General features: G+C 41.2%; 1 protein-coding gene across 2 annotated transcripts in view; it reads left to right on the top strand.

Annotated features, from left to right (window-relative positions):
• Positions 1-1604: 1604 nt before the first annotated feature.
• LOC139909614 (serine/threonine-protein kinase D3-like) overlaps positions 1605-15769 on the top strand; it is a 55444-nt gene continuing 41279 nt past the window's right edge. For both annotated transcript variants that reach the window (XM_071896786.2, XM_071896785.2), the window contains exon 1: positions 1605-1883. In XM_071896786.2, the coding sequence (XP_071752887.2) occupies positions 1620-1883 (264 nt within the window). In that variant the 5' untranslated portion in view covers positions 1605-1619. The remainder of the gene's footprint in view (positions 1884-15769) is intronic.

Here is a 15769-nt window from a genome sequence, read left to right as displayed (position 1 = left end):
CCAGATGTGAAAGTTGAATCGGCCAATTTTATTTGCATTATTAGTAGCCTAGTATTATTATTATTATTATTGTTAGTACAGTAGTAGTAGTAGTAATAGTATTATTAGTATTATCATTATGATTGTTTTGGTTCCCTTGCTGCTGCAGTAGTCTCAGTGTAAAGGGGTTAGGAGCGGGTCAGGACAGGCTGCAGGCTGCTGATCTGATCGATACTCTGACTGAACCGCGCTGTTCAGCTGAAGCTCCTGACATGCTCTCTATTTGTTAAAAAAGTGTAATGAGTCAGAAGTGTTGTCATGTTTGAACTCAGGACTTAAATAACCTCCAGTCTGTTAAAACGAGCTTTAATCTGTTTTCTACTAGTTTGCCTTCAAGAGAAATCACTATAATGTTCCTGTAGGCAGTTAATGTGTGTGTGGAACTCACTATATCAATATAATCTAGAGCTGCAACTAACGATTATTTTCATTATAGCTTAATCTAACGATTATTTCTTCGAGTTCAGTCTATAAAATGTCAAAAATACAGTCCCAGAGTCCCCAGAGACCAAAGTGATTCTTCAGATTTCTGCCTCAGTCTGACCAGCAGACAAAAACACAAAGTATTCAATTTATAATGAGATGAAACAGTTTGTGAAGCTGCAACCAGAAAATGTTTGGTGTTTTTACTTGATAAATGACTAAAATGATTAATCGATTAATCTTCTGTCGATCAACTAATCGATCAATCAAGTAATTGTTTCAACACTATTATAATCAATAACTGTACTGACCCTCCTGTACTGTACATGGTATTTTTTTTTAATCTCCTGTTGTATCTCTATGATATTCCTACAGGGACTTATAGTGTGTCTGTGGTTCTTAATAGTGACTTTATGATGCGTTATAGTATTTTTTAAATCTATCATATTCATATGATATTCCTGTAGGGAATTATGCTATAAAACATTAAAAAATTACATAAAAAAATTAAAAAAAGATTTACTTAATGTCCTGTGATATCTCTATAATATTCCTATAGGCACTGTGATACTCAATAGAGAGTTTATTATACCTTATTCTTCTTAATGGTATGTTTTTGTATCCCCAATTGTATCATTATAATATTCCTATAAGATTTTATATAGTTTATATGTTTGGTCCCATCCTTCTACAATTGATGAAACCAACAGGTTGTTTTCATCTTCAGGACAGGAAGTCATTGAGTCTCTTTCGTTTCTTCAAACTCCACCCTCCATATTTTAGAGATATGGAGTGACGAACTTCAGAAGATGATTTTTAGATAATGTGTTTTTGTGTCTGGACAGATGCTGCTGGTGAAAACAAAGAGAATCCAGCGTTTCCCCCGGCAGGCTTGAGGATTTGACTGTTTTAAAGTTTTTAAAGGAGAACTGTGAAGGATCCTGCGCTCTGATTGGCTGACTGGGCGGTTCAGTTGTGTGTCAGAGATGCCCGGCGGCGTCAGGAAGCCTTCCTGCCCGGAGTTCAGCGGCGAGCGGCGCGCGGCGAGGCGGACGGCAGCGGCGAACGCGCTCTGCTGACGAGCCAACCGGAGCGTTTTGGATGTGGTTTAGCCCCGCCCCCCTCCGCCCGCCGGGAAGACGCCCGCTAGCAGCCTGATGTCGTCCGGCAGCGGCTCGCCCCCGCCGGCCTCACCGCGACCTTTCGGTCCGGCGCCGGCGCCCAGCCCCCCCGCCGCGCTGTTCGGCCGGCTGTCCAACGGCAGCCAGACGGCGCCCAGCCCCACCGAGTCGCGCGGCTCGGCGCACGGCGTCTCCTTCCTGCTGCAGATCGGACTGACCAGAGAGACGGTGACCCTCGACCCCGCAGAGCTGACGCTGTCCGCCGTCAGAGAGCTGGTCTGCTCCGTCGTCGACCAGAAGGTAAAACACTTTATACCAGGGGGTCACATGATATCAAGTCTCAAGTCAAGTCCCAAGTCTAAATGTAGATTACAAGTCAAGTCCAAGTCAAGTCCAAGTCATTAATGTCAAGTCTCAAGTCTAAATGTAGATTACAAGTCAAGTCCAAGTCAAGTCCAAGTCATTAATGTCAAGTCTCAAGTCTAAATGTAGATTACAAGTCAAGTCCAAGTCAAGTCCAAGTCATTAATGTCAAGTCTCAAGTCTAAATGTAGATTACAAGTCAAGTCCAAGTCAAGTCCCAAGTCAAGTCCATGTCATTAATGTCAAGTCCCAAGTCTAAATGTAGAACAGCAAGTCAAGTCAGAACAAATCAAGAGTCCAGTATCAATTTAATATCTTAAAGAAAACTAAATATCGAGGACTTTTCAATGCAATATGGTTTTAATAGGATAAAAACTTGGTAAGAGCATCATGAGTTTGATTTCTATAATCAGTTTCAACTTCAATAAATTCAATCAGTCCATACAAATTCAGAAAACAGAATTTAAATTCAGTCGTCCGCTGGAACAAATCTCATCACTTTCAATCTAAGTCATTTACACAAACACAAGATCTCAAGTCAAGACTTTAGAAACCTTTTCAAGTCATCAAAGTACAAGTCAGAGTCAAGTCCCAAGTCACCAGAACCCAAGTCAAGTCAAGTCTCAAGTCTTCTCTTCATGCATCAAGTCAAGTCTCAAGTCTTCTCTTCATGCATCAAGTCAAGACTTTAGCAATTAAAGTTGTGACTCGAGTCCAAGTCATGTGACTCTAAGACACTAAGAAGCAGATGTGAAAGTTTCTTCCCAGTCGGCAGCTCATATTTCCAGTAAATCCGACCTGACCTGAACGCAGCATCACTGATGTTACTGGACTTGATTGAACTGAACTGAGTTATAATGAAGCTGAAAAGTAAATTCTAATTCACAACTTCCTCACAGTACAGACACCTGCTGTCAACAGGCTTTATCTCACATCATCTACTGGTTTCTTACAGTGAACAAGCCACCTGTGTTCACTGCCCCTCCCCTTCCCCCCAACACACACACACACACACACACACACACACACACACACTGCAACAAACTGAAGTCAGTTTGCCTCTCTGCAGGGCATGAAGAGAAGGAGACGAGAAACTGATGACACTCTGTTGAATTTCTTACATTATCCTCTACTAGATTTAAAGTTCGAAGAGTCTGGCAGAGTTTATAGAGTGTATGTTATGCGTGTTGACATGCGTGTTGACATGTGTGTTGACATGCGTGTTGACATGCGTGGCGGTTTTAGATGGTGATGCTTTTAGACGAGTGTCAGACAGGCTTGGGGAAGGTGGAGGGAAGATGTTTGTTCACGTTCGCTGGAAAGCGCTGAGGGAAGCAGCTGAGAAACAAAACTCGACTCATAAACGCTTTTTTTTTTTAGCAATAAAACCTTTCCCACAATTCTCTGTGGGAAATCTGTGCTGTCCTCATGTAAACAGGATTATTATGGCAAATTCTGGAATCATGTGAACGGCTTAATAGTTACATTAGTCACAATATTCACATTATTGTGCACATGTAAACACAGCCATAGATAGATAGATAGATAGATAGATTGATAGATAGATAATTAGATAGATAAATGGATGGATAGACAGTGTCTTTATCCTCAGGTGTTATGAATGGACAGATTCATCAGGAGTTTGGTTCATGAATCTCTGCAGCTCTGCAGCGCTGTGGAGTTTATCAGTTGTGTCATCTCTCCTGTCAGCGAGCGGACAGTTATCTGTTATCGTCTCTGTCGTGACGGCCTTAAGGTCAGAGGTCAGAGGTCAGAGGTCAGATGTGGTCTGTCAGTCAGTTTACAGACTTCATGTCTCTGTTTCTGTTTCTGATGCAGATTGGTCGTTTCACCGGAGTTTAGACTGACATCTGAGGCTGATTCTGTCTTTTTATTAAAAATCACATCTGGTCTAGTCTGGTATGATCATATGATACAATTTGATTGATTACATATTGATTGTAGAATTGATCAATACACTGGTTGTCTATGGGAAGAGCTGAACCTGAACTGACTCTAATGAGACACTTTGATCAGATTCCACACAAGTATGATGAAGTATGATGTTTTCTTCTTCTTCTTCTTCTTCTTCTTCTTCTTAGTATAAGTGCCAGTAGTAGTAGTTGTATCATTCTGGTTTCAGTGTATCGGCCTTCAAAACCTCATATCAGTCGAACCCAAGCATGGAGAGGGAGCGGTCAGAAACCACACACACACACACACACACACACACACACAGCTCATGCTCAAACTCACTTTCTCTTGTTTTCACTCGGACTGTTTGCATTTACAAGCAAAGCGGAGGAAAGGCTTCTTCCAGGGAATACACTCTTCCTCGTTGGTGCTGCTGCGTCAGCGCTCTTCACTTCCTGTTTCAGCAGCTGTGTGAAGTAACGCTCTTTCTCTCTGTCTCTATCATACATCATATAGCATATATTTTTTGTTTGGTGTATTTTCAAATCGAAGATGTTTTCTGTATTTTTTGAGCGCGCTCTGCTGTTACTTTGCTTTAATTCATATTTTTTCATACTTTTCATTCATACATTTCTGCTTAATATGGTCTTTACACATTAGAACTGTCAGTTGCGTTATGTTTTATACCGTTTTCTCTGTTCTTATTTATCTTCTGTTTCATAGACATATTGTATTTTGTTCACTTCGCTCCTCGCTGTTTCCCTTTGTGTGTTTGAGTGGAAGAAGAAAGATTGTGAACTGGTGGAAAAAGCTTCACAGTTATCTCTACGAACCAGTAATCCCTTAAAATACCCTTACATTTAGATTAATTCACCCCTTAATTCATGCAAAATCCCCTTAAAATACAATAAAATAAAATTACTTTTTTAAAGCTGTGTTATTTTTAATGGATAATTAATGTTTATGTAATGAGAAATGAAGGACATTTCAGCCAGCTAACCTGAAGTAACTGTGTGGATAACGATGTTTAAAATCAGAAATCGGAGAACAGCAGGCAGAGAGAGTGGAGGCGTGTTCAAAACCTCCTGCTGTGTTTATTACGACCTGACTCCATTCCTTCAGGACTAGAGCTGAAACATACTGATGAAACATCTGCTATGATTATTTGACAGCAGAGGAGTGACCAAGTCAACTCTACTCGAGTCCCAAGTCAGTCTCAAGTTTTGAGGCACAAGTCTCAAGTCAAGTCTCAAGTCTAAATGTAGTCAGAACAAATCAAGAGTCCAGTATCAATTTAATATCTTAAAGAAAACTAAATATCTAGGACTTTTCAATGCAATATGGTTTTAATAGGATAAAAACTTGGTAAGAGCATCATGAGTTTGATTTCTATAATCAGTTTCAACTTCAATAAATTCAATCATTCCATACAAATTCAGAAAACAGAATTTAAATTCAGTCGTCCGCTGGAACAAATCTCATCACTTTCAATCTAAGTCATTTACACAAACACAAGATCTCAAGTCAAGACTTTAGAAACCTTTTCAAGTCATCAAAGTACAAGTCAGAGTCAAGTCCCAAGTCACCAGAACCCAAGTCAAGTCAAGTCTCAAGTCTTCTCTTCATGCAGCAAGTCAAGTCTCAAGCTATTAAAACTGTGACTCGAGTCCCCACCTCTGCTTGACAGAATATAAGAATATAAGAAAAGTGATTTTGTTTAAAAAAAAAAAAACTATCTGTGAGTGTGCAGATTTACTGAGTTTGAGTCTGATGAAAGGTTTTGATTCATGGACCAAATATTACCTGCAGCTCTAAAACTCCTTGTTCACAAATCCAGTTTGGACCGAATTTGGAAGTCACAGAAGTTCAGTTAAGTTCAGTTCAGTTTAAGTTGCGATTTTGGTTTTTGTTTTGAGTTAATTGTTCAGCTGTATTCAGGACGCTCGTGACTCGATTCAGTTCATTTGATTCACCTCAGTAGAAACGACAGTAGGATCGTACAGAATCGATCTTTCGCCACGAGGCCGTCCGCTGTTTGCTGTGATGACGACAGTGAGTTGTTGGACTTGTGAGTGCTTTTATAAACACCACAGAAGAAGAGACAGACGGGTCCGAGTCAAGTTACAGGAACTGAAGTCAGACTTGTTCAGACTCCCTGCTCTGCTTGACTGAAAGAAAAAATGCTATGATGTCACTTTACAGCTCCTGTAGGAGGGTGTGTGTGTGTGTGTGTGTGTGTGTGTGTGTGTGTGTGTGTGTGTGTGTGTGTGTGTGTGTGTGTGTGTGTGTGTGTGTGTGTCCAGGAAGCCGGTAAGGAAGTTCCCCTCCCCTGTACGCATACTGCCCCCCCGCACTCACACACACACACACACACACACACACACACACACACACACACACACACTCCCGTCCTGTTGCAGCCCTGCAGCCACAGGATGCACACTGCAAAAAATGATTCATCTAATCAAGTGTTTTAATGTTGAATTCAAATGTTTAAGTCTTATTCTACTGAACCAGGAGGCTGTCAGGTTCCGGTCTGAAACCCCTGAAGGTTCCTGAAAACACTTTGACTTTTCAGAGCGTGCAGCTGATCTCAGGCCAGTTTAATATCCACAGTCTGACTATAGAAACATTTAGTCTCGTATTCAGTCTAAATATCTTATCTATCTAATATCTTAAGTGACAAACATCTGACTAAATTCACTGCAGATCGTTTTGTTTTCCAGATGTTCTTGTTTGTTTTTTTCTTGACGCTACATAGAACCGCTAAGACTCAAAGACCCCTCTGATTTAAAACACAAGGAAACCAGAGGATCAGAATAAAGAACCCGAACGTTCCTCTCACCCCGCTGATCTGCGGCGTTTCATTCATCCTGAACGGTTCTTCACAGCACCGTACAGGGTTCTGCAGCCTCTCTGGTACAATGGAGAACACTTTTTTAATAGTGGAGGAAATTCTTGAAACATTTATCTCAATTAATTGATCATGCATAACAATTATCCTATCCCGTTGGCAGATTCTTTCACTTGTTTAAAAAAAAAATTAAGATTTTAAGCCTGAATATGAGACTAAATGACTTTTTTGCAGTATAAAACAAATAATAATAAACTTAATTTCTACAGCACTTCATCTAAAATCAGAGTTTACAAAGAGTTTCACAGGAAAGCATAAAAACCAGAATAGTAAAATACATAATCAATAAAAATAAGAAGCGTGATAAAGAGCAAATAGAATAAATAAATAAATCAATCTGTAAAATGAAATGAGATAAAACCATAAGCAGCAGACCGGCGTCCTCTCCTCCCGGCTCCCACAATCCCCCCCTCTCCCCCCCCCGCCCCCCGGCGTGCCGCTGGTTGCCGTGGTAACCAAGGCCAGGCCGCTGTTCAGGTGGAGAAGTGGATGATGGTAACAGAGAGAGAGAGAGAGAGAGAGTCAGTGTGTTGTATGCTCGCTCGACCCGCCTACAGGCTGAAGAGCCTTCAGACGCACCGCGGCGTCACGTGGAAACCTCACAACTCCAGTCTGACTTTCATCTTCTAACATCGGCTGAAGGATTTCATGCTCCTGCAGTTATTTACTTACTTATACTTACACTTTTATGCTAGTTTAGTTATTTACTCGTATCGCTGATGATGTTATTTCACCCAAGACTGTAGAGACGTGTATTGCTCCCGTCGACAGAAATGATGGAAAAAGGAAAGTAAAAATAAAAAAATTGGTCACAAAAAAAAAAGATGACATGTTCCTCTGTGGGCTGAGATGAATCCCCCCCCCCACCCCCCCCCCCCCCCCCCCACTCAGCTGGTGGATCTGGAGTCCAGGCTGTTCTTCTCCGTTTTGGAAACCTGACATTTTGGAGATGCGAGGTTTTCATCGGACAGCAGCGATTAGCGTGTAGCTGACATCCTGTGGGATTTACAAGGACAAACATCTGACAGTGAATGGCTTTCTCTCTCTCTCTCTCTCTCTCTCTCTCTCTCTCTGTCCGTCTCACTTTCTTTCTCCCTCGCTCCCTCTCTCCGCTTGATAATGTGCAAGCTGTCGGACGATGTGAAAACTCGTCAGCAAGTCAGCAAACTTCCTTCTAAACGGGTTGAAAATGAAATAAAACCTGTTGATGTGATCAGCTGTATTCAATTTTATTACATTATCAGGGAAGACATGAACACAATGTCAGGTTTTATCACTTTTTGGACTCATTTATTAGGCTACATTTCCACCAGTTATCATATTATTCTTTTTCTCCCTCCTCCTCTTCATCTTCTCTTCCTCGTTCTGTCTTTCTCTTCTTTTTGTCTCATCCTTTCTTCTCTTCTCTCAGTTATAACGATCACAGGCTGCTGTGATTGTATAGATGTTACAGTTTCTTACAGTTTATGTGGAAAAACGGTCAATGCACATGTACCAGTGAACACGTATGCTGTGGCACATGTTCACATGTACCTGTCAGTGTGTATATTTACTGACAGTGTGGTACATGTTCACATGCACCTGTCAGTTTGTATATTTACTGACAGTGTGGTACATGTTCACATGCACCTGTCAGTTTGTATATTTACTGACAGTGTGGTACATGTTCACATGTACCTGTCAGTTTGTATATTTACTGACAGTGTTGTACATGTTCACATGTACCTGTCAGTGTGTATATTTACTGACAGTGTTGTACATGTTCACATGCACCTGTCAGTTTGTATATTTACTGACAGTGTGGTACATGTTCACATGCACCTGTCAGTTTGTATATTTACTGACAGTGTGGTACATGTTCACATGCACCTGTCAGTTTGTATATTTACTGACAGTGTGGTACATGTTCACATGTACCTGTCAGTTTGTATATTTACTGACAGTGTGGTACATGTTCACATGTACCTGTCAGTTTGTATATTTACTGACAGTGTGGTACACGTTCACATGTACCTGTCAGTTTGTATATTTACTGACAGTGTGGTACATGTTCACATGTACCTGTCAGTGTGTATATTTACTGACAGTGTTGTACATGTGCACATGTACCTGTCAGTTTGTATATTTACTGACAGTGTTGTACATGTGCACATGTACCTGTCAGTTTGTATATTTACTGACAGTGTGGTACACGTTCACATGTACCTGTCAGTTTGTACATTTACCAGCGATGTTGTAAATGTACAAATCGCTCGCCAAACATTCCCACATATCCCGTTTTATCTTCACATGCCACAATTCATGTGAAAACTGCGTACATTTACCGGTTTGATTGAAATGGAGCGGTACATGTGTACACTGACTGTTTTTCCACATAAACGGTCACATATGCATTATGTAACTGATAGTCTTGTGTAAAGTCTTTAAGTGTTTGGGGTGAAGAGACGAGATTTCTCAGGAATATAATGGGTATTAATGTTTTTGTATTTTTCTGTATTAAGATAAGGTGATACTAATGATTTTCAATTTTGTGTCATTGGGGCAGTAAATAAGATACAGAAAAATAGAATGTATTTAAAAAGAGAGAAAATGGCAGAACAGACAACGTCAAGAACATATTAAGCAGAAATGTATGAATGAAAAGTATGAAAAAATCTGAATTAAAGCAAATTAACAGCAGAGTCCACTCAAAAAATGCAGGAAAATATGTACAATTTGAAAATGTTCCAAACAAAAACCAAACAAATATATGCAGGTAATATTAGATTTTGTCTATTTTTGGGTGTGAGTGGGTGTTTTTATGTAATGTATTTTTAATTGAGGATGCTTCTTCCTGTGGGCTTTTTAAGTAAGATGTTTAATTAACATTAAAAGTCAAAGTCTCTCTCTCTTTTCCTCTAAAATCCCGGCTTAATTTTTCATCCTCCATTTGTCTCTCGTTAGCAGAATCCTTAGAAAACCAGCGAACATCCAGGAAAGACAAACACTGCTGTTCTCTTTCTGTTAGGAGTGCACAGATATAATCGTATTATAAAATCACATTTAATCTCATAATAGCGTTTTCACGTTTATGTTCTCCTGCAACTAAGTGAAGAGATCAGTCGCACAACTCTTCTCTGTTCCTGCTGTGTGCTTTAATCCATCACCAAATGTTTTCGGCTGCAAAAAAAAAAAACCAAAAATGTTGGAGTTTGTCTTGTCTTGAATTCGGGGGTGAGGTCCATGTGCTCCAAACCCCGCTTGTTCGATTCCTTGAACTGTCTGGGGGGAAACTTCAGGCGGGGAAAGTGAAGGAGTAAGTTGTCTTTGAGCAAGGCACTTAAAGAGGCTTTAAACCTCTTTAGTTGCATAAAGATAGACCTGTTCTTAGACTTAAATGTGACTTTAAGTGAAACTTGCTATAGACATTTATATTTACCTGTTCCTACTACTTCTTGGTTGTTGCAGATCTCTAATGGGTTGTTTTTGTCTCTAAAGACTCGCTCTCTTCTTCAGACTCTTCCCAAAAACCAAAGATTTGGCATCTTGTATGAAAAAGCTTCAGTTTTTAAACGTCCCGCTCTGACATTTAGGCCGACTTGTTGCCATAACAACAAAGTTCTTAACTCAAGATTAGCCGGGGGGGAAAGGTGGCTTACATTCCTACCTCAAAATAAGTCAGTCGTAATATTTAAGTAACAGACAGTCTTAATTAGACTAGTCCAACCGGAGAATCTAAGACCAGTCTAAGGCTTAGACTAGTCTTAAACTGGCTTTATGCAACTGGCTCCTGGTAGTACCTCAGGTCGTGTCTCTTCCTCCATGATAAAACCCCCAAATCAGTGATTCTGTGATCTGTTGCTCCGGTAGAGCAGACTGGAGAATTGTGTTTTTTTTTCTCTCTCCATTCACTGCCGTTGTCTGGAGGAACAGTCTGAAAATCACTTCTAGCACATAAAGGAACGCCGACAAAGCAGATTCTGATGATATATGAAAAACTAGTCATGCTGCTGAATTGATTTAAGTGAATATCTTTCTTTATGTTTATTAAACCTTTCAGTCTGAACAAGTGGAACTGTGATTTTCCTCCAATACTATGGCAGTGAACGGAGAGAGAATAAAAATGCAATCTCCGACGCTGCCGATCGGATTTTGACGAAGCTTAGTGGTTGCTATGTTCTGCTATTTTAATAATAAAACTTATTAGACTATGGGGGCGCTACAAGGTTTACTCGTCTGTACGTCTTGCACAATATCTCCTCTTCCTCTTCCTCTGTCCCGGCTGCAGACAGTCCAGAAACATGAGCGAACAGATTTTCTACTAATTGACCCAATATGACTCATGGTGACTGTTTACTTTAAGGCTTTTGAGTCTTCTCAGCTGAAATAGCAGCGTCTCGTGGCGCCGTCCTCCATCGATAAACACCTGGAAATACCAGCAGGTGGGAGAGAAATATCTCAGCAGATGGACAAGTATCAGTCGAGTCACTGGTATTCATCAACAGCCCTATCAACCTCCTATCAAATTATGGTCTTTTTGTGCTGTGGAGTAGGAAAAATCTTACTTATTGCAGCTATAGGCGGTGGCCACACTGATCCGTCTGTCTGTTCATTCAGTTCAGACTGATGACGCTCCGTCTGTCAAATTTTCATCCGTTTTGTCGGACAGAAAGTTCAACCAGCTGAACTTTTTCTGGACGGATGGATTCATCAGCGTCCGTTCAGCCAATCAGAGGCGTTCCTGCGTTTGTTCTGTAGAAGGTAGCGGCGAACACAGAGACGACGGTCCGACCGGAACAAAGAGAAACCAGAGGAAGCCTGGTGGAGGTTTCCAGATCAGGTTCTGATTGAGTTTATACAGTAGAGTCTGTTTCTTCTGTTTTCTATCAAGCAGCTCCGTTATGAGCAAAGCTTCCTGTTCTTCTGCCTCGCCGCCATGTTGACGCTCACAACAAACCAACACACACACACACCTATCAGCAGTAACTCTGTCTGTTTAACCTCCAGCTCTTCCAGTAGAGCTGCTCAGAGTCGACCAGTAGAGCCTGTGGTTGTACTGGGAATCTCCCAGTGTGTGAGTGTTGGACTGTGTGAGTGTGAATGAGGAGAGAACGAATGAGGCTGAAACCAAAAGCCGGTCCTGGATTACTCCACCGCAACAACAGCAGGATTATCTGATCCAGCGCTAAGAACATCCACACAAGAGAGGAGTGATTATCATATTTATTTAAGTGCCCACCGTAATACTTTTTGTGGGGGCGATGTAGACCGGCCTCTGACTGCTGGATTAGATCATGTTCCACAAAATATGAACTGGAGCTAAACCTTTTTTGGTTTTTGTTCCTTTGTCAAACAGTGGAGCGTTTGTTTTACCCCACAGGTAGAGTGAGGAGGGAGGGGCAACTTCAGCCCTCAAATCCTCTTATAGTGTTAGATATCATGAATGAATCTGTGATGCTACTGTTTTTTTTTGGTGAATCCACTTTCCCTCAACCTGCCTCGTCGACTTCTACTTCACATAGGGATTTCCCGCATATCCCAGAATGCCTTTCATCAACCGCCAGAGAAGGGGGTTCTCTGTGCTGGAAGTAGGTGGAGAGAGAGTATAGTGTAATGACTTTTTCCAGTCAAGAAAAAGTGAGAGTGAGAGAACGATGCTGTGGCTGTTCAAATGACAAAAAAGTGGTTGAAGAGGCCGTTGTGTTTCCTACGCTACCAGTGACAGATCCACATAGATGGAAACTGTGGCTGCAGTGCATTCTGGTCTCTCTCCTGCTCCTGTGGGTGGAGAAACTGGTCTCTCTCCTCTTCTACGATGGATTTCTCCCTGTATGATTGTTGAACGTCTCTTGGTGCAAAATGGCGGCTCTAGAAAGAAGCCCTCGCTCTTTGATTCTGAGGGACTGACACCAAAACCTGACGTTTACCGCTGATGTTTTACATCCTGAAACATTTTCTCATATCAAACTCCACTGTAGCTGCTGGGAACATCTGGAGGTGACGTCACCTCGTCTACGATTGGCCGGTTATCCACCAAGAAGAAAAATATACTAAACTTCTAAATGGACCCAGGACCTATCACCAATAGCTCTTTTTAATACAGTTAAAGTGTTTTAGGGATTTTTCCTTTAACGTACAAAGGCAGCTCCCTGTGGTCAGCAGCAGGTTGGGCTGGTAGAGAGGGAGAGAGGCTGTGCTGTAACAGAAAGCTCACAGGTTCAATCTCTGCAACAAGAGGTGTGAGCAAGTCAACTTTGCTCAAGTCTCAAGTCAAGTCCCAAGTCATTAATGTCAAGTCTCAAGTCTAAATGTAGAACAGCAAGTCAAGTCAGAACAAATCAAGAGTCCAGTATCAATTTAATATCTTAAAGAAAACTAAATATCTAGGACTTTTCAATGCAATATGGTTTTAATAGGATAAAAACTTGGTAAGAGCATCATGAGTTTGATTTCTAGAATCAGTTTCAACTTCAATAAATTCAATCATTCCATACAAATTCAGAAAACATAATTTAAATTCAGTCGTCCGCTGGAACAAATCTCATCACTTTCAATCTAAGTCATTTACACAAACACAAGATCTCAAGTCAAGACTTTAGAAACCTTTTCAAGTCATCAAAGTACAAGTCAGAGTCAAGTCCCAAGTCACCAGAACCCAAGTCAAGTCAAGTCTCAAGTCTTCTCTTCATGCATCAAGTCAAGTTGTGACTCATGTGACTCGAGTCTCCACTTCTGCCTGCAACAGCTAAAAGTGTTTCTGTCACTGTGAGTCAGAACATCAGCTAAATCCTGTCAGTGTGAGATGCAAATGCCTCCCCCCCCCTCCCCCCCTCACCTTCTCTACCTGTTGTTCTCTGTGATCTGAGATAAGGAGCAGGAAGTGGATCAGTTTCCGTCGGGGTGATTTTATCCGGTCAGAAACAGGAAGTGGGTCTTGTTTTAATGTTTATTCTGCGGCGTCTTAACGGACTCCGATCTGACCGGGACATCTGACGCCGCCAGGCTCATTTGCATCCTGACCTGCTGCTCCCACTCTGTCAGCGTGACATCAGGTCTGTCCGCTGCGGCGCTCTACGGGGGCGTTGAGTCAGATTTAGTGCAAAGTGACCATAATATCAGCACTAATGACTCAGCGATTACTTGGCCAGCTGCTGAGGCTTCTGGCTTTTAAAAGTCACTTTCTGACCCGTCGCTCTGAACGGTCCTCGATGGGGAACTGGGTCGTCGCAGCAGCAATAATAAACTTTAAAATAAACTTTATTTCTATAGCACTCTTCTTACGCAAAGTACAATTAAAAGAATAAGCACATATACAGAAATAGGACATACATGAGACATACTGTATGTAGGGGAAGTGGTAATAGGATACAGTAAAGAAACACAGAATAGAAATGAGAATAGAGTGAAATTATTATTATTAGAAATACGCTGACATTATTATGAAATGTATGAATGAAAATGTGTAAAAAGTCTGGATTCCAGCAGCAGAACTTACAGAAGGAGACAGATTTGTACATTATGAAAAATGTATGGAGAATTTGAAGAATTATATAAAATGTACATAGAAATATATGAATTATAAAAAAATATATGCAGTATATAACACTGTGAGGAAAGTAGGACTTGAAGAATTACAGCATATAAACAGGATTGTATTCACACTGACCGGTCTACAGAGAGACCATACACGTGAACAGAAAGTGTCCAGTAAGGTTAGACCGATCGATCGGTTTGCTGATATTGCGATCCGATATCAGCCTTTTCTGAAATATCAGATATCGTCCACCAGCTGCAACCTGAAAACATCACCAGTTTGTGTTTTAATGGAGAGTTTTAGTGTCACTAGATGGTATAAACGCTGTTCTCAACCGGCCAAGAATACAATTTTTGGAATGTTTTGGTTATGAAAAAGGTCAAATTTGAAGATTTTGAATATCAGCACAAAATATTGGCTATCAGCAGCTTCAATACAAATATATCAGTAACTGTATCGGCCTTCAAAAGCCCTTATCTGTCGAACCCTAGTGAGAAAACTACACACTTTCAGATACATTTACTTCACTTTTCAGATGTAGATTATATGTACAGACAAGCAGCTTTGCAGACAACAAACAAACAACAGTATTAAACATCAGAAAATTACATTCAATTTATAATCCTGTCATTAACTATTCAGCTGCCCTGTAAAGTATTAAACATCCTAATTTTTTCCACATTATGTTTATGATATCAAGCTCGGACTATAATAATTATCACACACTCACAATGAGCTTATAATGTGCTTGTAATGGCAGTGACTGTGTGACTGTTGGCTGCTGTCTGTAGAAACTGTCTGCTGACAGAGTGAGTAATGCTCGATGAACGTCACATTCATGCACCGCTGCAGCGCGACCATGGCAACCGCTCGCACCTACAGTATGATGTCATCGTCGTCGCAGACACCGGCCCACGCCTCGCGGCCTCGCGGCCTCCCGGCGGGAGTCACACACACGCGTGTGTGTCATCGATCGTTTCAGACGGATTGCAGCAGCGGGTCTGGGAGCGGCACAGCCAGAGAGAGCGTCCCGTAACCGGAGCGTGGCGGGTTCGATCCCGGGACGAGTCCCGCTGAAGAGAGATGGGACGATGTGTCGAAATTCAACATATCGCAATACAAAAATGTGACATTACGTATCGTGGGGCAGAGAAATGAATGAATTGCGATATTAGCTCCATTTTAAATACGGTGTAGAACACAATCGTCACTGACAGATCTTTCTGTTTCTGTACGGTAATAAAAACGGTAAATTCTGGTCTGTTCGCATTTTGTGGCCCTCGATCAAATCTCTTATTTATTTTCTGTGTTTCAGTCATCTGACAACAGAAACAGAAAGATCTGTCAGTGTTATAATCTGTTGAAACACTAAATCAGTGATCACAGACAGAAAGTTGTCTTCTTCACGTTGCTGGCAATGAAGAGAACCGATCTTTAACCTGCTGAAGCACGTCGGCCATGTTGGTGAAAAAAAGTCTAAAG

The sequence above is a fragment of the Centroberyx gerrardi genome, chromosome 18 (assembly GCF_048128805.1).
Source record: "Centroberyx gerrardi isolate f3 chromosome 18, fCenGer3.hap1.cur.20231027, whole genome shotgun sequence".
NCBI lineage: Eukaryota > Metazoa > Chordata > Actinopteri > Beryciformes > Berycidae > Centroberyx > Centroberyx gerrardi.
Note: the sequence above shows the minus strand (reverse complement) of the source record. Positions and strands in the feature narration are given on the sequence as shown.